The 27,521-nt window shown below is 49.6% G+C and overlaps 1 protein-coding gene across 3 annotated transcripts in view; it reads left to right on the top strand.

Annotated features, from left to right (window-relative positions):
• The window catches only part of Zbtb16 (zinc finger and BTB domain containing 16), a 187,622-nt gene that overhangs the window by 89,257 nt on the left and 70,844 nt on the right, over positions 1-27,521 (top strand). For all 3 annotated transcript variants that reach the window (XM_017595705.3, XM_017595707.3, NM_001013181.1), the window contains 1 exon segment: positions 3,697-3,794. In XM_017595705.3, the coding sequence (XP_017451194.1) occupies positions 3,697-3,794 (98 nt within the window).

The following is a 27,521-nucleotide window of genomic DNA, read 5'->3' as shown; positions in this document are numbered from 1 at the left end:
GAAATAGGTAGAAACGGTCAGGTTAACTTCTTTATCTTCTTGGGTATGAGTGAACTTCTGTTCCCTGCGCAGCGCGTGAAGTCAGGTCACGTTTTGTCTGAGTTGGATGGACCCACTCTAGAGTCAGATGACTTTCAAAATGGCGGCCATCAGTCTGGCTTCCTCCTGGAGAACACGTGTGGGAATCCCATCATCAAGGGAGGCAGTGCCTTGTTAAAAGACAGGCCAGACCTGGGGAGATGTTGAGCTGGGAAGAAGGTGAGATTAGCATTTCGGTCTAAATCTATGCAGAATGTAGTGACAGTGGGTAAAGAGAGGTAGCCTAGCACAAAGGTGTTATTTTGCTTTAGGTGGGATTGTGTTTCTGCAGGGGCTCCTCTGAAGACTGTGCCAGAGTCTGCTGCTTGCTGGGTCTGTAGAATGTACTCATTTCCTCTCTGCCACTTATGCTTTCTTGGAATTGAGAGATCTTCTTCCTTGCTTGTGTAGACAGTAAATTTTCTAAAATGAGCAAACTCGTTCAGGGCTCTGTTGATGTCCCAGGCAGGCCCATGAGGTTGTCCCCTCTTCCTGTCTTCAACTTTGTCTGCTTTGTCAGGCTCTCCCTGCCAACGAAGCATGACCTTTGTCCTTGCTACATGTGGACTCGCACGGCTGCCATGCTGGGTCTCTGGGAACCTGTGTGGGGCACTGAGTTAGTAGGTCAGTTTCAGGACAGTGTGCTCCCCCTGAGAATTGGGTAAGACAGAACACACATGCCATTGAAGACTAGAAGACTCACGGTTACTGAAACAGTTCAGAGGAAAGGCTCCCGATAACTTGTAGAAGGTTCTTTTGCTGAGAGAAAGAGAAAATAAAAGGCCTTCTGGATTAGAAGGGTTTAAAGCTAACGGATTGCTGGGCTGGTTCTAGAGTTTTGGTTTGCTGTATCATAGCTTATGACCTGGGCCTCATAGTATATTACAATAGGCAGCAGCAAGCAGGTCTGTGGTCCAGGAAAATAAGTGTCCCTTTCAGGAACTCCTTGGAGCCCAAGTCAAAAAGGATATGGTTGAGACTTCTGAATAATTAAACTTATCTTCACCTACAATTTTAGTTACTAAGATAGATTATCTTACAAGTGAGAACAAATTTGATAGCTGTCTGTGGTAGTACACACTTTTGTACTTGAGAAACCCAGCTCTTGAGAAACAGAGGCAGGCAGATCTTTGAGAGCTCAAGGCCAGCCTGCTTTATAGATCAAGTTTCAGGCCCATCATTCCTTCATAAAGACATCCCCTCTCAAAAATGTAAAATATAATTCAAGTGGTTATGACGACATGAGTTGGTCAAGGTCTTTAAACCAGCCAGGGCTGGGTCAGGGTGAGAGTCTGGGTTGCATATCTGTGTGCTTGGCCTTCCTCTTGGTGCCACTGAAATACCTGTGCAGGAAACAGGCTGGAATCTGTCACCTTTCACACAGAGCCAGTCTGGCTGGCAACTGGAAGAAAAGCCACTTTCAGCAATTGCTGAGCAAATCTCCTAACCAGGGAAAAAGGCAATGCGGTTACTTAAGAGTGTTTATCCGGGTAAGAGACTTGATCTGTAACTCTGGAGGAGGAATTGAGTGTAGGCTGGTGGGGGTACTCCTCAGACCTGAAGACTGACCATCCACAGTCCTTTGGAAAAACAAATCCATATGGGCTCTCCTATGCTCCCAGGGATGCCTCCCCCACCCCGGAAGCTTAACAAATCCTAAATGATTAAAAGGGTGAAAATCAGCTGGACCCCATTCCTAATCAACCTTCAGGAAAGCACCTGGGAAACCACCCTCAGAGAGTCTTTGTGTTCTGTAGATATCTCTTCGAAAGGCAAATACTTATCATGCCCAGGCAAGGGACAGGAGTGCACCCCACTTTGCACCCCCACCCCCGCTGTGGGGTGTGTGTGTGTGTGTGTGTGTGTGTGTGTGTGTGTGTGTGTGTGTGTGTATGATGCCTGGGTACCTATTTAAAAACACACTTTGCCCCAAACACTATTCGGACATGCCCCAGTGCCCTGACATTGTGAAATATAATCAGAGTAAAGAATGTTCAGTTAAAATGTTCTGTACTCTTTCTCAATTTGGATAGATCAGCCACAGCCAAGAGTGAGATAACGCATGGGGGATGGGTGGGGCGCCCTAGAGTGTTGTGGGAGACCGTGTGTGTTTATGTGTTTGTGCTTGAGAAATCATTTGTCTTTGGCAAGGGGGAAGAGGAAGGCAGCAAACAGAACAATGTGATTGAGAAAGAGTTCTGCAAAGAACGGCCTGTGATCCCTATCGGGAAGCTGTACACATGGCGTCGGGTGCTGTCCTCATGCTATGGTGGCCCGTTGCTTGGCGCGCCATGCTCGGCATGCTACAGAGGCACCCCTTGGGGGGCGGGGAGGCACTGAATGGTTTTGGCATAGTGCTGGGATCTGTAAGTTGGTAGCAGTGTGTGGTTGGGTGTCATTTGTGATGTTGGCACTGCTACTTCGAGTACGTACTATCGTCCGGTTTTCTCATGTAGCCAGTACCAGCTTGGCAGCCCACCATGGTTTTATAGCAAACCGTCATTCTGTCCAGCAATAATCTAGGCTCCCAGAGAGCCCCTGTGTCTCCCACCTGCCCCACTGCCCTCGGATCCTGTCTCTGTCTGCCCCTCTCTGCCCTCCTCCTTAGTGACAGGGAAGGAACAGATTGGGGTAGGTGTTGTAGGTGGATCCTGGATCAAGCAGTGCCCACTGGGGCTTGAGGATAGGAGAGTCAGCATTTGGGGCCAGCTCACATAAGTAGCTCAGAGCGCCCCTACCCCCCCCCCCCCCGCTCAGCTCCCTACTTGCTGGTCCACTCACTCGGTTCCTTGAAAATGACCAGCTCCATGGTAAAAGGTCTAAGCAGAAACAGCCCAGCAGGGACTTAGGATAAAAGGTAGCATTGTCCCAGAGCTTTGGACCAGTTGTTGCCATGGTAATGACATGCCACTTCATAGGATCTTAACGATGGTAACGAGATGACACGTATGGAAGAACCGTGGTAGGATAAAGGACCTTGTTCTAGATTGAAGTTATCTGATGTTTTTGCAGTTCTTCTGTCGGGGGAGGGGGTTGGAGGTAGGTCACGGCTACTCGAAGAGCATCTAGCTACTGAGAGAGAAGTGTACTTGCTCATAGAATCTGTTCCTTCTTAGACTCATTTGGAAAGACCCAGCCCTGGGCTTTGGAGATGGGGAGAAAGATGACATCAGTGCAGCCTTCCGAGTCTAGCAGATGGCAGGAGCTTGAGTCTGGCACAGCCCAGTGAGGGGTGGGAGAGGGCATGAGTTAGTGCTGCCTGGAGGTAAACAAAGGCCAGAAGGGCTTCATTCATGATATGTACTAGTTTGACAGTGAGCCCTCTGTTTGGCTGCCCCAGATGCTGAAACCTTTTTTCTTCTGCACTCAGATCCGAGTCTGAGTACCAGTGTTAAAGCAATGAGGAGTGCCCTGCACTTTTAGGAATGTATACAGCAATCCACGGACACTGGACACATGGGACTGTCCCAGAATCAGGAATGGGATGAGACTTACCAGTCCCTCCCACCCCTCACCACCTCCTCCTGTTCCCCCTGGGGATTGCTCTGAAAGTCTGTCGGTGTGTGGGGGGATGGGCTGTCCAGTCAGTGTCAACCTGTCTTCTCCCTTTCCCCACAGGAAGCTGCACAGTGGGATGAAGACATACGGATGCGAACTCTGTGGAAAACGGTTCCTGGATAGTTTGCGACTGAGAATGCATTTACTGGCTCATTCAGGTAGGTGAGGGCTCCTTCAGCGGCCCCACATTGGTACAAACAGCCACCTCCTGCCATTTTCACCCTCAACTCAGAGCTGGCCCTGATCTGGTTGTCTTCACTGCCAACCGGGGTTTTGGTCCACCATGTCCCTCGTATCCTCCTTTCAGTTCCATGGAACAGAGAAGCCACCCTGAGAGCGTGCCCACCGGAGGAACCTAGATGTGTGCTCTCCCCTGGGGTTCCCAGGCCGTCACTGGGACCCATGCCCTGTGCCTGCGATCTACCTCCTGAAGTAGACTGCAGTTTCATTAGCAGAAACAGTTGTGGAATTAGGTTCTCGCTGTCTAATGAATCTGACTATTGGGTTCAAATTATACAAGAGCCTTTAATTAAATAGATATAGAAAGGTTGGAACTCAAAGCTAGTTGTAGCGTGCTGTCTTTTGCAAGTTAATTTTATCCAATTCTAGTGGGGTTGACTATATGGCTGCCAGTAATTTTGCTCATGTTTGGGCAAAGCTGTTCTGCCCCAAAGCTGTGTAAAGAGAGAGAAGCCCTTGACATCCTGTGTGCCTGGTGTTCTGGGTACAGGGAAGGATCCTGTAGTCCTGATGCTGCAGGCTTTTAGCCAAGGGTGCAGCCTGCCTTCTGTGGCACCAGTGATTCCCCTCTCAGGCCTTCTCCTTCTAGTAGCTTCATCTTTAAACTTTGCACTGGTGTTTTAGGAGAGAGGCAGTCTGTCTTCTTTGGTCTTGCTCTCTTTACGTAGGTGACCTCTGATAACTGCCCCTGCTTCAGCCTTTCATATTGCCTCGAGCAACATGTCCTCTGGGATTTTAACATGTGATTCAAGCCCCCCTCGCTTGACACTAAGTTGACACTAACCGTGAGACTGTGGGCAAATTGAGCCCGTCTCTCTATCTGTCAGTGCAAATGAGGTGTTGCCTCTATATAGCGGTGATTTTTCTGGTTTGAGGATTAGATGAAAGGCTTTAGACATGAGTACTACACATCTCCATGCCCCCTGGTCTGCAGTGGTGATTCAGACATCGATGGGACGGTGACTACCTAGACTTCCTTCCCTGTTCTCCTACCTCTGAAGCTGTCACCCCGAGGCATGCCTCCTCATCTCACTTCAGATGCTTCCAGCCTGGTGGGCTGTCTGTGTACTATTCTTCCTCCAATCAGTTGTGTGGACGATGGTGTAAGTTCTCATCGGCAGCCTTGCGGTACCCCACTGTAACTTTGCTGCCTAGCTTGCTCACGTGGCTTCACCGACTCAGCGCTTACCGAGTGCTTTGGTTCTGTTTGTCTCCTCCTGCCTGCGTGGCAGAACCCTTCTCCCACCTTTCCAGGTTTTCCCAGACCCTTTTCAAAAACAAGACCACCTTAGCCATTTCCCCATTTTCAATCAGAGGTAACCATGCCCTCCTCTGACACCCATTCCTGTAGCTGATGCTTTAAGCACAGTCTTTCTTCCGTGTGTTACTGTTATTTCTGGCCTTGCCTTAACTCCTCCCCTCTTGAGAGGCAGGACAATACAGTGGAAGAAACTTGGGTACCTACTTCCTGATGAGGCAGCTTGGTCTTTCTGAGCCTCAGCCTCCCTGTTTGTAAAGCAGGGATGTTTAAGTCGAACCCTGAGAACTTAACTTGTAAGGCTCACACAACCTTTATGCCGCCATGCTCACAGTGTCTCCTTAACAGACAGTAAACTGCCAGGGCACAGGATCAGGCCAGTGTTAAGTCTAACACATTGCCTGGCATCAGCAAATGCTTAAATGAGCTAATGAGTACAGCCTAGGCATTTGATGAGCAACCTGAGGACTCTAAGGTCCTGTCTGGCCTCACCTGCAGCAGAAATCCTTTCATGTCTGAGGGGCTTGATGGAAGGGGGACACACTAGACCTCCTAGCTCTCTTCCAGGCAGTAGGAGCAAGTATGACTTGGCTACCAGCTCTGCTGGGAACCCATGTCTACAATGTTGGGGTGTGCGGCTGAGATGTGCTGAGAGCTACTGAACTCTTTCTTTTAGGTGGGTTTGCTGTCCCCAGTTCTGACAAGATAGTGAGTTTGCATCACTTTGCTGCAAACTGGCAGGTCCCCAAAGGGGCACCCACTTTGGTCCTATCTAAGTCACCACTTCAGGGTCTCACGGTCTTTATGCTTCACACGCTTTAGTTTTCCGTTTCAGTATGGATGTACTGGCCATGGAAGACTGACTATATATACTATGTGGTTGGTCCCTCTGAAACCCATCTGCCACTGCCCTTGTGAAGGAGAGTTTGGTTACCATTTTGTTTTTAATTCACCCTCGCACACAGCTACACAGCTCAGAGCCTGCAGAGTCTGAGACCTTCCTGTCTGCTTTTTTGTCCTTTGATTTTTGCCTTCAGACCCCTCACTCCTGTACAGGTGTGTCTTGATGTCCAAGTAGCACCAAAGGCCAGGGAGGCTAGACCACTTCCTGTCCTCTGCCCCCTGCAGAGACCTGAAACTGCTTCAGGTTAGGGTCTGGATCTGAGGGGTTCCTGGTCGTCTAGCAACCACTACCCCCGTAGCAGATCAGAGAACTCTGTCGCATTAGAAGATAGAATCCCAGCACTAGGGAAGTAGAGGCAAAGGGCTCAGGAATTCAAGGCCAGCCTGGGCTATGTAACACCCTGCTTTAAAAAAAACAAAACAAAAGGGAACCTACATTTATTTATTTATATAGTTAGTTAGTCAGTTAGTTATTGAGACATACCCTGGGGGTTGGGGATTTGGCTCAGTGGTAGAGTGCTTGCCTAGGAAGCGCAAGGTCCTGGGTTCAGTCCCCAGCCCCGGGGTGGGGGTGGGGGGCATAGACAGCCTAGGTTGGGTTTTTGTGGTTTTTATTGTTTTTTGTTTTGTTTTGTTTGTTTTTTGTTTTTGGCTTCTCTGGTTTGAAGTTTTTGTGTTAGGAAGTGACAGTGAGGCCCACCTCAGGATTTATACCACAGACCCATTTTATAGACAGTAAAGGGTTGGAGCTGGGAAGATAAATGGTGCACAGGGCCTGGGAAACCTTTTTTGGTGGGGGGGTCCTTCTCCCTTGTTTTTAAGGACCGGCTGTGGAGAAGTGAACTCTGTCCTGGGCAGGGGTCCTAGTTGCTCCCTCAGTGTTTCCGAGGCTGTCCTAGCCAGGCTCATTCTGGTTGTTTCTTCTGCTCCACCACACTGCATGCCTTTCCCTTCCTCCCTGGCTTGCTGGTGCTGGCCGCCCCACCCCCTCTTGGCTAGCACAGCCTGTGTTTGTTATTGTAGACCTGGCACGGAGCCAGGTCTGGCTGCGAGCCAGACTTGTGGGTACAGTATGTACAGTGACTGCTCAGCCAACTTTGTCATCGTACTCGATTATTACTATTTTTTTTTTCTGATCTGGAAAGGGTGGGGTGAAAACAAGAGTTTCTGCTATGCCGGAGGAGAGAATGCACTGAATTCCGTGATGTTATTTCTGTGAGGAAGGACTCCGGTCTGGCTTGCCATACCTTGTCTGGGTCTTTCCTTTCCCTCCTGTCCTCTTTCTCTCCTCCTCACTTCTCTATCAGATGAAATCAGCCTGTAGGAGATCAACAAGGCAAGCTCTTATTTGCAGTGACTAGAATCCTAAATTTACGCTCTTAAATCAGTTTTCATTGTGTTGAAATTGACAATTTGTTTAATTAGAAGTTTGCCCTGTAGGAGGCCCTTCTGAGAGGCTGTGATCTCTCCCCTCCCCTCTCTCTTTACTTTCTCTTTTTCAGTTGTGTTGGTTTTTTTTTTTTTTTTTTTAAGACCCTTAATGGTGGTAGTGAATGTTCTGGTGTAATTGAAGTTTTGATCCCGATTTGAATGCTTTAACTACCCAGGTGTTTATAAGACCTACCTGATGATAGTTTAAATTGACCACCACCAACGTAACTCATTTAACTGATGGCTGATCTGGTCCAGCTCTGCCTTTAGAGGTGGCTTTGGGGATCAGAAGGGCTTCAGGATTGGGGGCGTGGCTTGTCGAGGGAAGAGCAATGCCTTCCATTCAAGTTTTTGCCAAACAGTAGGTATAGGGCTGTGGCAGGGAGCTGAAGAGTCTCCCCCAGCCCACCATCCACATCCAGAGGTGAGACTCTAAAGCCTCATTCGCTGCCCTGTTCCCATTGCTGTTAGTCAGGAAGCATGCACAGGTCCCCAGCTCTTGGCTCTTGCTTTTCACAAAGAGGCGATTTCCAGCTGGGATGTGGGGCTAGACAGACCACAGGCCGTGACTCAGTGGGTTCTGAACTTGCCCAGTGTAAATCTTCGAATTCGGCTTACATGAGCTTGCCGCACCTTGGCTTGACGCACTGCTGCTGGCTTTATAAACACACTACAACTGCTCGCTCTGTTTTGGACACAGCTGTTTGGTTGGAGGGGTCTGGGTGTCTAGGTGGTCAGGCCCCGTCCTGGGGGTATCATTGGCTTTTGGACCGAGTGCATGCTTAATATGCAGTAATTATGGGTAAGGCTGGGCGCATTGAGCAGTGATGGATGCCACAGCATCCTTCCCCTTGAGGAACTTGGTCTAGCAGGAGGCATCGGGTTAATTATAAAAGTGTTGAGAGAGGAGTACCAAGCGGCAAGAGGGATGGGTAGGAGAGCTTCAGACGATGCAGACCCTGCATAGACGGTGCGGGCAGTGCTCCCGAGAGATCACAGAAAGCCTGGCTGTGAGAATGAATGGCACCATTTGGAGTGGGGTCTGTGAGCAGGGTGTGTGTGGAGGACTGAGGAAGGTGTGCAGGGCCCAGGACAGAGAGACAAGACGAGGGGAAGGGTTAAGTGATTTGTAACTCCCCAGCACTGGAAAACCACTAGCTTCCTGAGACAGGAGTGACAGACAGTGCTTTTCTTTCAGAAGGGCTGCTGGGCTTTGGCTCTCGATTGACCTGGACCAATGATATTGAAAGCCCTTCCATAGGCATGACAGGTAGTCCACGTTGGCCATGGCTGCAGTGTGGAATGTCCTAAAGTTCGCCCGTTAAAATAACACTCTTTCGTGCTTGCGAGGAGCCCACCCCTGTGACCAGCCTTGTCTTCGGACTCAGAGCGTAGTGGAGGAATGAAGGCCTGGGCTGATGATGGGTTTTACGTTTCAGCCGGAGCATGGGGTAGCCTGAGCTATCCGAGGCCTTAGTCATCCAGGAGCAGGTGAAAGTGCTAGAGAAGTTGGAGCCAGAAGCAAGGTTGGGTTTCTTAAGCTGCTGTGATGGGGTGAGGTGGGGGATACAAGTTGGCAAAGATCAGTGAGTTGACCTGGTTCGTTCCCTCCCTCCTCCCCTCCTTCCCTCCCTCCCTCCCAGCACTTAGCTTTTGGCTTCAGGGTTCTTACAGACAGAGGGAAAAGGAAAGGAGGGCAGCTGGCAAGTCCCTGTGACTGCTAAATGAGGGGTCCCCACAGTGATCATCAGAAAGGCTGCCTTGAGTTCAAAGATGGCTTCTCAAGACCTTCAGCTTAGAGTTAGCCGGGCACATGAGAGTCTGTAGGCACTCCATTCACCCTGTCGCCTCTCCTGAGGATACCAGCGTTCTTTTTGCTATCAGGGTAAAACCCTCTCTCTGGACTCTTTAACTCCCTCCTGGGTCTTGAGAGGTGCCCACCCAGCGAGCATTCCTGTTGGCAGTGGGTGTCTCAGAGGTCCACACACTGGGGTGGCAGAGAGGAACAAGCTGGGAAAGCCTCCCCCCTTCTCCCTCTTGAACACACTCTTCCCTCTTCCTCTCCCTCCTCTGAGTTTGGCCAGCTTCCTGAACTTTTTCCCAGAGTGGTGTCGTCACTGGCCTGCCGGCAGGTCTGGATGTTCTGCCAGCATTCCAGAGAGTTTATGATCGCTTGCAGATGCGTCTCCAAGAACACACTGTACCCAAAGCAGAAATTAATGCAGGCTTGACTGCGGTCCAAGCCCCTACATGGGAGAGAGGAGAAAGAAAACAAAAACTGTTTAATGCTGTTTATAAATTATACACTGGCTGATGAAAAATACATTTCTTTCCTGCCCTCTTCCATGCTGGCCCCTTCCCTGTAGCCCCCTTCTCATCCCCCCCAGCCCGCCCCTTCTCCATTTCTGCCTCAAGAGCCTCAGCTGAGCGCAAGCGAATATGGTTTTGCTTTTTAGCTCCTGTTTTGGCTGGGATCCGAAACCTTGCCGCTGATTCCTAGCCAGAGTATTTTTCCCCTTTACCTGATGAAATACACTGATTTTTTTTTTTCCAGCCCACATGGGCTGTTTTGGGTTTTGTTGTTTGGGTGGGTAGGGCTTTTTGTTTGTTTTTTTTTTTTGTTTTTTTTTTGTTTTTGTTTTTTGTTTTTTGTTTTTTGTTTTTTTTTTTTTTTTGTCTGGGGTCTTGTTAACAGCGAGTGTCATACACGATGGTGCAGGGTATCATGCTCATCCCCACACACTTCTGCCCACCTTAGAGTCACTCAGTATATACCCTCCAAGGCTTCACCTCAGGCTAACTGAACTGAGAAATTTGGGGAAATCCTTTGCAGGTCATTGTATTGAAGAGTGTTTTCCCACCAGTTCTCTCCCATCTCTAACCTGTGTGAGGAAGGGGTTCGAGTACCCCCCCCAGTACACACATCTCTATATAGGGCGGTGTAGCAGGACTGGAGAACTCATTCCAACGGCTCTCCTGGATCCCACACCCTACAAGCCCCCCCCCACCCCAATTTATTCTATAAATTCGTTTCTACATTATGTCTATCCACTTACATGGCTTTTGTGTTTTTTAATACTGCTAATGTTTATCATTTGCCCAACAGGCTCGACAGATTTTGCTTCCTGTAGAGCATTGAGGCTTTAGAGCCCCCTCGTTGCTAAGTAGCAGTCTCTCTGTACTGTAATGGGCTGATTTTGTATTCTGTTCAGCGCTGTATCTTATTTTTGTATGCAAGACAAAGTGTTTTGATGGAGGACGATTGTAGCAGTGTCTGGAGGCTGTTTGGAGTTTTATGGGCTGTACAGTACACTGTGTGCTCTCCGAACAGAACACAGGCTGTTGAATTTTGGATTGGATTTGTCATTCTCCCCCCCCCCCCCCCAGAGAGGAGCCTGTCAGATAGAACATGACTTCAAGGGTGGAAGAGAGAAAGTGGGAATTATGTAATATCTCTGTCCCCTCTCTCTCTCTCTCTCTCTCTCTCTCTCTCTCTCTCTCTCTCTCTCTCTGTGATCTCTCCATCCCCAAAGAAGGTGGCACACCCCTTTCCCATTGCAGCGTGATTTTGCACAGCTAGGTGGTGACCTTCCTATTAGGAATGAATGGTGCCGTAGAGGAGAGGGTGGGACATCTGTCTGTCTGCTGTTCATTCGGAGTCTTTTCTTCTCTTGTCCCTTCTTCCATCCTGCCTAGGTTCCGGTTGCCTTTACTAGTCCTTGATTTTGTCTAAGGATGAACAGATTCTCATGAGGAGCTGCAGGGCTGGGCTGGTTTTGCGGGATGGACCTGAACGCAGTGAGGTTTCTGTGTTCTCAGAGTCCTTATGCCTTCGTTGGCTTCCTACAGACACCCCCTGACAGTAGTGTGTTTCTGGGTGGACTCCCATGGCTGCCTTTTCCTCTAGCCTCTGATCCCTAGCCCTTGAGTCGGGCAGGGCCAGTGTTGTTTAGAGTCCAGGTCTGTGCCTGCCCTGCCCACCATGCTGCTGCTGCTCTTCCTTGTGCTCCCGGCAGGGCAGGGGTCCGGTGCTGTCTCTTCCCTCCCTCCCTCTTCCCCTCCCTCCCCCCTCCCTCCTCCCCTCCCTCCCCCCTCTTCCCTCCCTCCCTCCCCCCTCCCTCTTCCCTTCCCTCCCTCCCCCTCCCTCCCCCTCCCTCCCCCCTCCCTCCCCTTCCCTCCCCCCTCCCTCCGCAGGTGTTTATTTTGTCTCTCTCTGCCCCCCCATCTCCTTCCGTCTCACTTCATCTCTTTGGCACCGTCCTGTGTCTGTGTCAGCCACAGCCTCTGCTCGACACTGCTGCGTGTTTTCTGTCTCCCTTCCCGTGTCTTCATCTGTCTCTGTCACCGTCTGCCTTAGCCTGTCTTTTCTCATCTGTCTGTCGGTCCGTCTGTCTCCTCCCTTACTACCCTCCGTGTTCCTGAGCTTAGCAGTTAGTTGGACACAAGTCAGAGTGGGGAACTTGGGTCATTCTGGCCCAGAGGCCTGGTGAGGACTCTCTTAACACATGACTGGAGAGAGCTTGTAGCACATGAAAGCTTACACGTGCTGGTCCCTCGCCTTGAAACAAGAGTGGGTTTGCTCAGCCATGACTTCTGTTCTGCCTAGGTCCTCTCATACACTGTTTTTAAGTGGAGTTGGTAGATAGAAGAACAGGCTTAGGTTGACAAAGTCCTTACTGGACACTGCTCTTCTGAATCCCATCGCCAGACCCCAGGCAGCCACAGGTGTGCACTATATACCTACCAGAGCCTGGAAGCCGCCAGTCAACCCTTGCTAATCCTCCTATACTGGTTTGTGATCTGGGAAAGTGTGTGGCACACAGAAGGCTTGGGTTGGTATTTTTGACTCAATGACTATCCTGTCACTAAAGTAAGGTATCTCAGTGGGTAAAGGAACCTACCATAAGCCTGGTGACCTGAGCTCAATCCCTGGAACCCATGTGAAGGTGGAAAGAGACCGGATCATTCGCAGAGTATGTGTTGGATGTCTCTGTGCCTCGGAGAGGGAACCTGGAGGGGATGGAGGTGCATGTAGAGCTTTAAGGTTTGCTCTGTAGAACTCAAAGATTCATCAGGTCCAGGCTAGGTGGGGGGTAACCTTGGACAGGTGTTTGGTTAAGAAGGTAGCTCCTTGTTGGAAAGTCTGGAGAAAAAGCCAAAACTGAGGGGCAGAATCTTCACCAGGCACCGTGTGTGTGTGTGTGTGTGTGTGTGTGTGTGTGTGTGTGTGTGTGTGTGTGTGTGTGTGTAGAGACCTAGACAAATCATTTACATGAAATACTAAAAGTTGTTCCTTTGTTGTAATGGGCCCACACAGGCCATTACTTTGCAGACTTAAAAACAAAATGAGCGCACCTTATCTAGTGGCTGCCACTGACTTGTGTTTGGTTGCAAAGCCCGGGCTTTACCTTTGAGTCTGGGCTTCATTGCTGGTTGTTAATTTTTAGATGTTGGTGGCAACCCCACCCCTGCCTCCTCTCTTACACACACACACACACACACACACACACACACACACACACACACACACACACACTCCTTGGATTCCTACAGGAACAAGTTAATGGATGGATGGATAGGAGTATTTCTCAACAAGACCCCAGTGAAGAACCTTTTCATTTTCAAAATAGCCTCTGACCTTTCAGGCCAAGGGAGCAGAGTTTCTCTGAGGAATCCAGAGAGCCCAGGCGGAGACTCTGCGTTGATTTTGGCAGGGGGCGGAAGTTTGACTTTTTTTTTAAAATTTAATAATTTTGGTTTCCTATGAATGGTTCTGCTCTGTGTGCAGTAGTATGCATTTTCATAACCGTCTCTTCCACTTTGGATAAAGGAAGGGAGGGGGGGAAAATAACAGCAAGCAGCATTCTGTGGGCAAAGGAAGAAAACAAGAGAATGGGGCAGAGAACAGGCTAAATTTAAAATTGTAATTGGCTGACTTCCACTGGCTTGCGGGTGTTTTAATGACTCATAATAACTTCATTTAAAACCAGCTGAGCAGAAAATAGATTGGAGAGGAGCCTCGGGCCATTATGGATTTGTTTTTTTTTGACAAGCTCGGTTTTCAGCAGCAAGGAAGGCTCTCAGAGAGGGCTCGGCTGCTTCTCTCTCTCTCTCTCTCTCTCTCTCTCTCTCTCTCATCTCATGACTGGGAGAGATTGTGTATATGTGTGTGTGCGTGCATGTGTGCATACATATGTGTGTATATTATATATATACATATATATATATTAAAAAACCCAGAGATAGTGTTTTTTTTTAACTCTTCCCCCTTAGCCCCTTTAATTTTTTTTAGCTGATTAAAATAGATGCCTTGGGGTATTATTTTAGCATTTTAGGATCCCTGCTCCCACACTCACTTTTGATGTGGTAAACAGAACATAAATAAAATTGTTTTTGGAAATGATTGAATTAATTAGGTAGTAAACAACTGCAAAAGCATAAATTCCCTGGGCTGGTTTGTTCCCACCCTCATCCATATTTTCCCGAGGCCCCTCCTTTCCCGAGGCCCCTCCTTCCACAGGACAGGACCCTCCTTTTTACTGGGCAAGGTTCCTCCTCTGTCACGGGGGTAGCCATTCGGTGATTCTCCTGCCCCACATAGATCGCTGGGCTTAGGATGGGACTGGTTCTGTCCAGGAAGTTTTAGGAATTGCCAGACGAGGCTCTGACCCGCCTGTAGTTGTTTCTAAATAAAATCCTGCCTGTCTCCCGTGCTAGGCACAGAGCCAGGATGGGAGACCTGGTCCCTTCTCTCCTATCTTTTGAAAGTCAGCCAGCTCAGCCCCAGGGTGCACCTGGCTGGGCGGTGCAGGAAGCCTCTTCCGTCTGATTGCCCTCAGCCATCTACTCTCCCCTCCGGTAACCTGTCACCTTCCTTGGTTAGGAGTTTTTCATTCACTTGCCCCATTTCACTTGTTCCCTAGGCTTCTTAGGAACATGGGATTCGTGTATTTCTGTGTTCACTGTGCCACCTTGCATAGAAACCCCGAGTGGTGGTTAGAGCCTGTCCTTCTGTGTAAATGGGTGGGAGTGGGGCAGGAGATGTAATAGAGGTATTCCTTTGCTGCCCCCAGCCCTGGGATCAGCTGTCTGGACCAGAAGAGGGAGGCAGAGACCTTATCCTGTTTCCTTGCCTCTCTACAGCCTAGCACACAGTAGGCCATCAGTAAATATCTACTGAATAAAAGTAAGGCTTTGGCTGCATGGTACCAGAGTGGGACACAGAGAAAGGCACTTGATTTACTTGTGCCTGTTGTGTTCCAGACATAGTGGGGTGCTGGCATTCTGACGCCTGGGTGCTACTTTAGAGATGAGGACACAGAGGCTTAAGGTATCGTTACTGAGCCTAAGATCAGAAAGCCTGGGGTTGGGGGGTGGGCAGAGCTGGCTCCCTACTGGATCTCTCCCTGTGCCTGACCCTGGTTCCATACTGTGGACTGTCAACATTCTTGCTTATCTGTTTGTTAGGCTACTGGTGCCTTAGAGACTGGGGAGGTGAGACCCAAGAGCAAAGATGGGGAAGGCCTAGTCTTTTGAGGCTCTGAGGTAGGAAGCACCTTATTGGATGCTGCTCCAGAGCCTTGTACTGGGCCAGCCACCAGGAGCAGGTGTGACTCGTTAAGCTTTTCTGCTGAGCCAGGGCGGCCTGTGTTTGGGGATCGCCTGACTCAGTCACTCTTCTGCATTGCTTTGGGGGGCTGGAGGAAGATGGTTCTGGAAGCATCACAAGACAGTTCATAGATCAGTCAGCATGCAGCCCCACCTTCATGGAGAGCTTGACAATGGCGTGCCCTTCACTCCTCTCCGTCACCATGCCCCAGTGGAGAGGAGGGAGGGAAAGAGATAACTAGCTACCTGAGGTCTCATATCGTCTCTTGGGGAAGGCATCCTGGGTTGGGAGTAAAAGGCATAGCCACCAAGTGCTGGCACTCTGGAAGGAGGGAGCATGTGGGATACTCTTAAGCCCATAGACATCCAGTACATGGAGTGTGGCTTACGTGAAGGTGTGGTCTCCCTGGCCTTTCGGACCTTGTCCAGTGGAGCTGTGCCCTTTGACATGAGAATGTTTCGTCTACTCGTTTGTCATCTCCAGGCGCACACTAGGGGTGCTGGAACCTTCTCTGGAGGGGTGAAATCATCCCCTAGCCAGATCGTGAAGGTTAGCCAGCAGAGGAACTCATTTGAGTTGCTATTCTGGATCGGACCCACATGTGGCTCTGTTTTAGAGGGAGGAGAACAAATACCATGTATGAACTCAGCTGTTAGCAGCTGGACTGAGGGCCAGTGTGTGCAGACCCAGGCAGGGCGCATGAGAGTTGGTGCTACTGTCCTTACCTGCCTTTTGCTAGTGAGTTAACTGAAAGGTTGCTATAAGACTGGGAAGGGAAGGCTGTGTCCCCACAAGGGAAACGAATGGCCACCATGGGAGTTTGAAGCTATGAGACTATTTCTCGTGTGTGGTGTGTGTGTGTGTGTGTGTGTGTGTGTGTGTGTGTGTGTGTGTGTGTGTGTAGGAAAGTAGTCTAGAAGAGGGCTGGTGGTATTTAATGGAGAGTGGGGATCCTCTGGCTGTAGTGTCCAGGAGGAGCTCAGCCATGAGGGGAGGGGTTGTGTTACCTCTCCATGGTGAAGGGAGCAAGAACAACTTTGAGCTAGGACTAGTCAGCCAGGGACCTCTGCACTTCTGCTTCTGGTGTCCACAGTGAACATCAAAGGTTTATAGTCCCCATGAGGGTCCTCACGTACTCGAGTGTATAGTGGTCCTCCTTAGGCACCAGTTGAGAAGCACTCCAGTGAAAATGAAGACTGCCTGGCATGGGTGGGTGGGTCTGGACCCGTGGGTGGGGATCTGGCACCCGGTATCATCTGGCATCTCAGCTCTTGGGAGGCAGAAGCAGGAGGATTGAGAATTACAGGCCAGTTTTCACATTAGAAGGCTGAGGGCTGGGAGTGTGTTCTTTAGTAAGAGCACTTACCCAGCATGCACAAGGAGCTATGGGCAATCTCAAGCAAACCGAGAGAGGGAGAGATAGGTAGATATGGGTGGGGGGGTTGGCAGTTCTGCAAGCTTCAGTCTGTGAATGCAGGTCTTACAGCATTGCCCTTGGGTGAATTGAAGCTACTGGGTCACCCTGAGGACAAATGGAGGGTCCATGAGTACTTCAACCAAGTGAACGTCACCCCAAACCCCAGACCGTCTCCTTAGGTCACATGGCAAATGCCCTCACGTGTGCATCAGTAAGACTGTGCTGGCTGCCCTGGGATGAAGGCAGGACCAAGGACTGCTGTAGGGACTTGGCTGGGTCCGGGATTCAGTAGGACACACGTGCCTCTTCCAGACTCAGCCCCCTTATTCCGGCCCCAGTAGTTGGCACACTCCCTTCTCTTTCCCCCAGCCAAGCCCATTTGGAACAGAAGTCTTTCACTTGCAGAGAAAAAGAAAAAAAAATCTAGAGTTCTAAACTTTTCATTAGGTAGTTGGGATAAAAAGCCTTCTGGGGTAGGCGGATTAAACCTTGTAGCTCTCTCGCTGGCTATTAGAAGCTAATTGAGCACCTAGAGCTCCTCGGCTCGGCACTGAGTTCTGCTGGTGTAATTATGCAAGGCCACAGTCATTCCAGTAACAAGGTAACTCCAGGTAAAGAGAGAAGAATACCCCGAAACTTTTGATTCCCCCCCCCAGAGTCTTCTTCCTCAGTTGCTTTCTTTAAATGAGCCTGGGACAAACAAAGCCCGGATGTGAGACTTTTGGGGCAAGCTGTTGTCTTGGGTGACGGCTCTCCCTAGCCTGAGTTCTTCCATGGAAACAGCCCAGTATTTCTGGTAGAGCCCTGCTGTGAGCTAGTTTGGTTTTGATTGAGGTTTGGGGTCTGAAGTCACACGTTGTGGAGTGGAGGAGGCAGGGGAGCGTCCTCCACTTGGGAGATGACCCAGCAGTAAAGTGGTTGAATAGGACCAGGGCAGTGTCTTCCCCAGGCATGGAGGGCAGGCGCTGGGCACAGGTAATAAGGTGGATGGTTACTTTGTGTCTGTCTGGACATCTGTCCAGTGCAGGTGGGTAAGGCATCAGTCTAAAAGACTAGGACCAGCTAGGCACGAAGGATTCTTATACTGTGGGTTTATTGTTGACTATATTTCCTCTGTCAGGACATCTTTCCATTGAACCCTGCCGCTATCCAGATTCAGGAGCTATGAGTGGGGCTGCTCCCCTCAGGGCTTGGGCTTAGCAGGTGCCAATTGGACCTTGAATATGTTTTGGAAGGAGCCCTAGGGCATGGCCATGATCCTGTCCTCTGGGTGGCCCTGCCTGGCCTCTGGCCTGCCACCCATCAGCATTGAATCATGCCCCTAGGAGAACAGCATGTAACTAGGCTTCCCAATATAGTCCCTGCCCCACAAGGTGACAGGAAGTCATTGTCACTCAAGCACTCCATCTCTGACACCACATGGCCAGGCCTGGCTCTCTTCCTTCCTTCACAGTTCTGCACAGCCATGGGGGCCTCTGTAAAGCCGGTTTTTTTTTTTTTCTTTCAGTTTTTCAGTGAGCCAGTCTCCCTCCCAGTGCTGTTTTCAAGCCTCTGCCTTGAGCCTCCGGCCTGGACTGAATTGTTCTCACCGTCTCTCCGCAATTATAACTTTGTCACAGTCAGAGGCCGGCTGAATGGAGGCAGAAGTGTGGTGTTTGGTTAAATTGTAAAATTAGCTAGGAAAGTTAATGGAGCATCTCTGCCTCTGCCTTTCAAAACGCAGGACTCTGAGGAAGGTGCTTCAGGTACCTCGCCTAAGAAGGATAAGGGGTGGGCGGGCGGTGGTGTGGGGTCCAGCCCGGCACGGTGGCAGGCACATGCTTTAGAATCTCAGCACTTAGAAGTTGAGACAGAAGGAGTATCGTGAGTTTGAAACTAGCTTAGACCACATAATGAGTAGCAGGGTTAACCAGGATTGTCTCCAGAACAAATAGAGAAGGAAAGGGAAGTGGGGAGCTTTTGGCTCCCCAGATGTTTGTAAGGCCTTTCTCCAGTCCATATTTTGTGGATGGAACCATGCTCTCTTCTTGTTTCAACTCTGTGAGCTACCACTTCTCCAGCGCCAAGCAGTACCGCTTGCCCACTTGCAAATGCTGACCCTCCTGCTCTGGAAGTCACCGTCGTCGCAGAGGTGCATGTGGAAACGCTGCCAACAGTCTATTTTCTGCGCGCACCGAATTCGCAGGTCCTCTAATTACACCAAACAAACCGCTCTGTTTTCATGCAGCCATTCGATGTCATTTTAGTTGTCAGGAGCGCTTTAATAATGCCGTGGGCTTCTCCCTGGACATAGTCCCCCACACCCCCTGAACCTTTTGTATAGTGTGAACCAGAAACCGCCAGTCATGTTCTCCCCCAGTTGGGGAGATGGACATTAATTGTGACAGGCAATATTTTTGTTTTGAGAAATGTGGCGCCTTGAGCCTTCTGAATTTTGAGCCTGAAGCCAGCAGTGCTGGGGTTGTAATGTAACACCTCAATTATGGTGCAGGGGGCCAGAGAGCCAGACTCTGCAACCTACAAGGTTCCTTAGATCCATGGCTGGAACCGCAATTAGGGTTGCAGAAACACCAAAGGAAAGCCAATGAGTGTCATTTCTAACCGGTTTGAACTTTTTACTACTCCCTAACATCAGAAGCACCCGGCTAGAGAGCTCACTTCTTGTCCTCAATAAAGCGATTAAGTTGAATGGGTGTTGGGGAGTTTTTAGGCTGAGAAGGGCTAAAAATAGGCCCACTCTGTTTTCTGAAAGCCACAGCAGGCCTGGAAAGGCTGGCAGCCTCTAGGTGCCACTGAGAGGGTCGGAAGAAGGGAGAGGGATTGCGGCAGGCCTTTGGGGTGCAAGGTCTGAGGTGGGGCAGAGGGAGTAGAGGCAAGGAGATCAGGTAGAGGGGCTTCTTCTAGCTGCCCCCAGAGTAGGGTCATTAGCAGCAATGGTCAGTGTGGTTGCTTCTCTCTTCATTCAAAGAATCCTCCAGGAGAGAGGGGATGGGAAAAGAAAATTTTAGAATGGATTGACAGGCCTAAGTTTAACCTATTTACCCCTTACCCTGTTGACATCTGCTGTTCTAGGTAAAAGATTCAGTTAGGGGGGTGAGTAAATGCTCCTGAGTATCATCAGAGAAGGTGGAGGTGGGGGAACCCTGAGGGAGGGTGCTTTCAGAAAGCCCCCCAATGTACCAGGGATGTCCAGGAGTGAAACAGAACGACTTTTTGGTAGCTGAAGGTCAACCAAGACAACCAAGTCTGCTTTAGTCTTTTGAGAGTGGTGTCATTTGTTAACATGAGAGCCCATTTCTCTACTTTGAGGGAAATCTATTGTTTCTTGACAGGGCATTTTGCCACCATAGATGCCGAAAGGAGAATGTTGGAGGAGACAGCTTAGGCTGGACACTGGGGAGACCTGGGTGTTGCTTCCAGGTGGCATTTCTAGAAGAGAAGTGTTGAAATATGATGACTACTTAAGGGAAATCACACACACACACACACACACACACACACACACGCAATGTTGCAAGTGGCATTGGAGAGAAATGGAAGGAGTAGGGAGAGAATGGAAGATTCTAGAAAGAGAGGGGATGTGAGAATCGTCTGTACAGAGATTCCCAAAGGGATCTACATGTTATGAGAAGATCCTCCTTAGTGAGAAAAGAAGGAACTGCCTACAGGAAGGGAGGACTAGAGTGCTCCTGCAAGAGGAAAGCCTCTCACTTCTGGAACATTAGTCCAAACTCAGTGGGAGCGTCAGGGAATGCTGGGACCGTGGCAATGGCACACACAAGCTTGACGTTTTAGAGGATAGGCAGGGTCCTAATCCTGGCTTGGCGTCTTTGGAGTAACCCTGGTTTCCTCTCCTCCCCCACCCCCTTTTTGAGGCAGAGTTTCACTCTATAGACCAGGCTGCCCTCAAACTCACAGGGATTCTTCCTGCCTCTCCCTCTGAGTGCCCATACCTGGCTGGTTTCCTTTTTTTTTTTTCTACTGCCTTGTGAATTTTACCCCAAGAAGCATGATCTGTGCATGCAGGTGTGTGTGTGTGTGTGTGTGTGTGTGTGTGTGTGTGTGTGTGTGTGTGTGTGTGTGCTCACATGCACACATCTAGGACATCAGCCTGGGATCAAGGAGTCTGCGGGTTCTAGAGGGAGTGTGGTGTTTAAGGATGATAAGAGGAGGTCAGAGGCTCAGGTGACCGACAGCTTCAGGGATGCTTGGCGCCTGGAGAAGTCCCTCTCACTTGTCTGAACTGCTCACCTGAGCATCCCAAAGTGAGCTCATAAAGGAAGACCTGTTTTTTGGGGGGTTTTTTTGTTTTGTTTTGTTTTTTTGTATCATATAAAATGGCTGAAATTCCTGTTGTCGTTTCCATGGTTTTAAAAAAGAACCTAGCCAAGAGAGCAGTGTCAACTCCCTTAGGTAAAACCGCTTCCAACACCTGAAAGTCCTGTGTCCCTGGTGCTTAGAACCCAGCCTCCATTGTGGCCCTTTTCGGTACATCCTGGGCCCTGGCTAATGATTGCTCCAGCACCGGACTCTGGTCCCCCTGTTCCATCAGTCCACCTGATAGATCAGAGTATTTACACTGGGGAGATTTCCGCGCTGAACGGAGGAACCCAGACCTCACTGGATTCAGCCAGTCAGCCTTCCCCTTTGTACACATTATCACGCTTCCCGATGCATTTCTTCCTACCCCACTCCATTCAGGTTTTCTCTCGTAAACTTTAGAACTTACAGAGGGGGAGGCAAGGCTCACCCATGCTCTAACAGCCCAGGCGGTGACGGAGATCCGGAATGAATTTTCTTTGTTGGTTTTGGGGACATCTTAGTTGTTCTTGAGCTGGTAATTTACCATACTGCATGAAAGTGAACTTGTCGTCTTTCCCAAGCAGTGGGTTGTGTATACGAAGGCATCGAGGTCGGGTCTCATCTACCTAAGCCATTCACTTTCAGTAATGGGCCCTCCTCTCAGGATCTGAGGATACAAGGAGGTACAAACCTGGGGGCTGTTACTCACCTACTTGAGGATATGAAACTAGTTTGTCACCACCCTAGTGACGATGACTTGGGGACATCTACTCTGCCTCCGGTTCTTCAGTTTCTTATTTAAACTGTTGTATGAAGGGAACAGTCCCTGTGAAAAGAGAGATGTAAGGCTTCAGCGTTTACACTGTGCCACTGATAATGCAAGGACTCCAACGTCACGGCACTGTAGGACTTCCCTGGGCTCCACCATTGAGCCTTGGTCCCCACCAGTGTAATGTATATGTAATGTGCGTGGAAGGATGCCTCTCCTTCCATAGCTCTTAGAGTAGGAGGCATTCACGGGCTTTGATTATCCAGTCATGGGAGATACTTGGGGGAAGTGGGTCTGAGACTATAGTCAGGTGAGACGCTCTAAATTGGCACTCTTAGACTTGAAGAAAAGGAAGAGGAGGGTGTGTGAGGGTGTGTGTGTGTGTGTGTGTGAGAGAGAGAGAGAGAGAGAGAGACAGACAGACAGACAGACAGACAGACAGACAGAGACATTGATTTACAATCAGTTTGGGTTTTCTTTGAAATAATTCAATAGTCAGTGGGCTTGCGTGTTACCTTCTGGGTGGCTAGAAGCTAGTGAGGATGTTAAGCATCGCCCATGATGGGAACAGACTGGAGAGGCTCCTCGTTCCTGACTTCCCAGACCCTGTCTGTCCTTGAAACTGTTGCTTTGCGCTGGGGTCCTGTAGGAAGCACAGTTTTAGTGACGTTTTTGCTGAATGAAGAATCATCAGAGTAGATGACTTCTTTCTCTCTCTCTTTTTACTTTCCTGGGGTGAAAAGATGTATCCTACCTGTTACAGTTTGTTCCTGGTACGTACAGGACACGACTCATTCATTCAGGGTGATAGCTAGGGACGGTTGAGCTGAGACTTGAACCTAGCTCTCTTTGACTCTAGAATGCATGTTTTTAATAGCATTACTATTCAGCATTCTACTCTATGGTGTGTGTGTGAGTATGTGTGTGAGTGTATGTGTGTGTGTGCGCGCGTGTGATTGTGTGTGTGTGTGAGTGTGAGTGTGTGTGTGTATGCATCCACACACCGTCAGGATAGACTCTGATAACTGAGAACTATGGCAGAAGTTCTTTCAAAGCACTTCTGGTTTCACATGGGAAGAATATGGAACGAGGTGTTGTTCTTCCTATGGGATCTGAGACAGAGACTCTAGGATTCCCACAAACTCTGAGGACACTGGGCACCATGTTGCTCCTCCAGCTACAGTAGTACATTAGCATTGTTCTCTCAGATCTAGCAGTGCCTTGGTGTTGTCCCCAACCCACCCCAAGGTTTCATCTTGTGTGGAGTGGACCCCAAGCTCCACACAGGGTACCAGCATTTTCCCAACTCAACAATTGGATCTCCCCTCGGCCCCCACTTAACTCATAGGACGCCCGCCACACCCAGACACACATTTGGCTTTCTGCACCTTTGATTTGAGACCTTGCACCCCTGGCACCTCTACCTCCTGGGCTACAGTGAGTATGGCCAGTGTCCACACTGCTGTCAAGGACAGCACCATAGAGACACACCCCGGGCCACCCTGGGCCTGATGGGCTTCCTCTCGGCGGCATCTGCCCACCTGTCCCTCCTTTGCTGTCCTATGTCCCTTGCAAAAACTGATCCTTCCTGGTTTTTTATTTTGTTGATAAGGGAGAAGGCAAGAGCTAGGGAGAGCGAAGCGGGTGTGAGGCTGCAGGCAGCTCTCTCTGGGAGTACACAGCTCCTTGAGAGAAGGAACACGCAGTGCTGGCCTTTGGAACTGGCAGCCAGTGTGCTGTTCTCTGTCTGATAAGAGGTACTGTAAATAAAACTGTACACCGTGGCCTGTTGTAAAATGCCCGAGTCTGTACGCATTGTTCTGACGGCTTGGGCTTTTTTTGGGTCTGCTGTTTTGGTACACTCTGTACTTCCTTATGTAAGCAGGCATGCATATCTCATCAGAACATTCAAGATGTTTATTTTAAAATTGAGAGGAATTAAAAAAAAAAGGACACACTACTCAACATCAGATGCTGGCAAGGCACTAGATGTCCCCACCCCCAACCCCTCAGCGGTTCCTTTTTCAAAGATTATTATTAGCTTGGGGGTTGGGGAGGCTTTGAAGAGGGAGGGGTTTTTGAAAAAAATTTTTTTTTCTTTTCTTTTGGCTTCAGCCTTGCTTCCCTAGAGAGACATCCCTCTGCATTTGAATGCGTGTAGTATCTTTTACTGATTTCTAGATACTCAGAACTCTAACCCCTATTCCCCGCCCCATCTTTGGTTTAGGAAGATGAGGGAGAAGGTTCTGTGCTTTGCCAAAAAGACTAGGCCAGAGGAGGAGACCGTTGTGGGAGTGTCCCAGCTTCCGCTGGGCCTCACCTCTGCTGCCATTGGGATGCTAGCATTTGGGGAAAGCTTTGTGCTTTTGCTTGTGCCTCTGACCGGTCTTGATTTGATTCTTGTGACCCAGGAATAGGGGGGCGGGTGAGGGTTCAGGGTGGGACCGCCCCCCTTTCCCTTTTGCTGAAACCTTAGACTAGCTCCAACCTCAACCAAGCTGTAGTGCCTACATCTTTTCTCCTCACCAAACCTTTATCTATTTACATTTACCTGTGGCCTCTGTCTAGCCCGGGCGGTACCAGGAAGTTGGGGCACAGAAGAGAAATAGTGGAAAACCCTGACTATTCAGGCAACTCTCTACCTCAGTGTGAGACTGAGAGCTTTCTTGGCCCTTATCCTTGGGAATCTGGCAGGAACAAAGTTGTTTGTCTGTCTCTAGCAGTCAGGCTTATTGACTCCCCAGGTTAACTTTAGAGGTGAGGTGTCCCCCAAAGCAAATCACTGCCAGCCAGTGAGTATCCATCCTGGTCTCCTGAGGGAAGTCTGCCTGGGGATGGGAATATACAGGAGGGAAGGAGTTTGCTGTTGTGAGATGCACAGTGGGCCAAGAAGAAATGGGAGCCCCGTTTTTCTAACCCTTTCTTCTTTTCCTTTGAGCTTCCTGAGCCCCAGCCAGAAACAAACATGTCCTAGAGTTTCTACAGAGGGGCTGTAGAGAGCCCAGAAGGTAGAGTCAGGACTTTGCCACACTCAAATCAACAGCCTGTCAGTGTTCTCAGTGCCCACAGTCTCCTTCCCAGGCCAGTTGTATACCCAAGTCTACCCCCATAGAGCTTTCAGTGTGCTGGGGAAGGCGGGATAGAAGCCGGAAACAGACCGGAAGCAGGAAGCTATAGATTTAAGAGTTGAATAACTGAATTGCTGTGGATGCTGAAGTATTGGTCCTATGACAGATTTTTCTGTTCCTCTCAACAAAACAATCATTCCCTTTTGAGAGAGAGAGAGAGAGAGAGAGAGAGAGAGAGAGAGACAGAGACAGAGACAGAGACAGAGACACAGAGATAGAGAGACAGAGACAGACAGAGACACAGACACAGAGACACAGAGACAGAATTAATTTTGAATTAATGTCTTTACAGATGTAAGACTCACCTTACATAGAATAAATGGCCCTCAAACACCATTGCATTGAATCTCAGTAAAACCAATCATACTTTAATTACAGCAAAGGCAGTGCTTGAAAGGAATGCTGGGTGGTGATGACGGCGTAGCTGCTGTGTACGGACCTCTGGCTCCACCCACAATCCACTTGACCCACTTGCTAACTCTCTGAGGGACCTACCGTTCCTGATCCCATTTTACAGATGACGTGGCGTGCTCATCGTTAGAGCTCCCTGAGTGTCGTAGCTGCTGGGTTCCTCTGCCAAATTAGAACCACTCCATCGGACCCAAGTTCCAAGCTCCTTAGCATAGCACAATCACCTTGGGAGGTATTAACAACACCGGTGGTCTCTAAGCAGCAAGGAGTTTCGTTTTTATTAATGTTTGGCATCTGCCTCAAAGAAACAACAGGTCAGTGAGATGGCACTCTGCATTAAGGAACTTGTCACCAAACCCGAGGGAGGACCTCAGTCCTATCCCTGGGACCCACACGGCGAGAGACCTGAGCTTCACATGCCCTCTGTAGTATGCCCTACTCCGTCCCACCACAGGAAGTTAAAACGTAATAAAAAATTAAAGAGAATTAGATAGATGCAGCCAAACCCATCATAGCCAGAGAGCCCTAGGTTCACTAAGGCGAGAAGACGTGAGTCAGACTTGAGTGATGTCCACAGCATCAGGTGTCTGACTCAGGCCTGGACCCCGGTTCTCCTTGGTTCACTGTGATTGACAGAAGGCTTGGATGGGTCCAGCCCCCCTCCTTCCTGTTACTGATCCTCTTCCGTTTAAGGTCCCTTTCTCAACTCTGCCTGCTGCCCCTCTCACAGACCCCTACTTCTATCCAGCCTGGTCTCCTTGCTCTTTCTTTGTGAAGAGGCTATCTCACGGCAGCTGCCTTGTTTCTTCCTGCTTCCTCTCCTCTTCTTTCCTCACAAAGATGCCAACTCATTGGAGGCTGCTGCTATGCCCTCCCTAAAACACGAGCCCTGCCCTTTGTTCCTCCTACCCTAGCGAGGCTCTGTATCATACACTACTACCTGATTTGTTTCTTTCCCTCCTTCCTTCCTTCCCTCCTTCCTCCCTTTCTTCCTTCCTTCCCTCCCTCCCTCCCTCCCTCTCTCCTTCCTTCCTTCCTTCCTTCCTTCCTTCCTTCCTTCCTTCCTTCCTTCCTTCATGCTTTTGTGTCTTGATCATAAACTCCATGAGGACACTACCACCCACTCCTGGCATCAATGGGTACCCATGAAAGTCTCATGTGAGAAGGATGTGACAGTCATGACCATTTTGGAGCTGTGTCCCCGGAGTCCTTTTGGCTCTGGGCTGAGCCCCAGGGCATTTTGTGTGGGTAAATGATGCTGTGAGACCCATATGCACCCATTCTCCGCTGGCGTGGGCAATTTTAACACCCCATCCCCCACCCTCTCCATTGATGCTTTCTAAATATGTCAGAGGCTGTATGATGTCGCTATGGTACATTTCAGGAATGGCCGTGTGGCTTATCCACATTTGAGTTGCTTTGAATGCAAACCTGACATCATATGGAAGGCAGCAGTGAACAACATATGCACAGTAAACAGGCAGAGACTGTCTTATTGATTAACAGATGAGGCCTCTATTATTGATCTGGGCTCGGCGAGGAAATTTATCACTTTTAATTTCAGGGCTGCCAAATATTTCTGCCTCTGAGCCAGCCATTACAGAGACAATTTAACGTACAGCCTACTTGGGAGAGGGGATTTCATCAGACGCGTTCTGCCCTGGTCTCAGATCCTCACCCTAGAGAGCCTGGGGTGCAAGTGTCTCTGGGAGGGAGCCAGCAGTGGGAGCCACCGTCTGTGGTCCCAAGTAGAACATGGAGGCTGAGTTGGAGTCCCTTGGAGAGAGCTTAATGTCGTGACTTGGGTGAGTGCCGAGTGAGGGGGACCTTGAAGGCTACCAGACGTGGTCAGGCTGTGGATTGAGGAAGTAGTCATTTAGTAGATGCTATGTGCTGTCTGTTTTTTATCTCCATCTGAACCCTGGGTGATAGTATACATTCGCCCTTCGCTGCCTCCCCCTCCTTCCTTTCTCTGCTCATCCGCCATGAAAGTGAGACGCCCCCTACAGCCCCATTGATGGCTGTTTCTCAGAACCTCTCCACACAGCTTCCCTTTGAAGCTCACAGCACTATTGGGTTCCTAACTCGATTAGGATTATGACTACAGGGCTCCAAAGCCATGGCGGAGCCCATGAGGTACCCACCCCTCCCGGTCTTTCTTTAGGGAGCGGTGAGAACAGACAGAACCAAAGAGAGTCAGATCCCTCGCAAATCCACAGAAAATCATTGAAGGCTAATGATTCAGGATGAGGGGAAGTTGCTCATTGTGAGGGAGCTGGTACTCCATCCAGCCCCACCTTCCCCATCCTGACCCTCTCTGCTTTTTGAAGTATTTCCTGTGTATTCCCTCCCCGGAACATGGATGAAAGTGGTCTTAGCCGTCATCTCCAAACACACAGATGCCATTTTGCTACCAT

The sequence above is a fragment of the Rattus norvegicus genome, chromosome 8 (genome assembly GCF_036323735.1).
Source record: "Rattus norvegicus strain BN/NHsdMcwi chromosome 8, GRCr8, whole genome shotgun sequence".
In the NCBI taxonomy this organism is placed as follows: Eukaryota; Metazoa; Chordata; class Mammalia; order Rodentia; family Muridae; genus Rattus; species Rattus norvegicus.
Note: the sequence above shows the minus strand (reverse complement) of the source record. Positions and strands in the feature narration are given on the sequence as shown.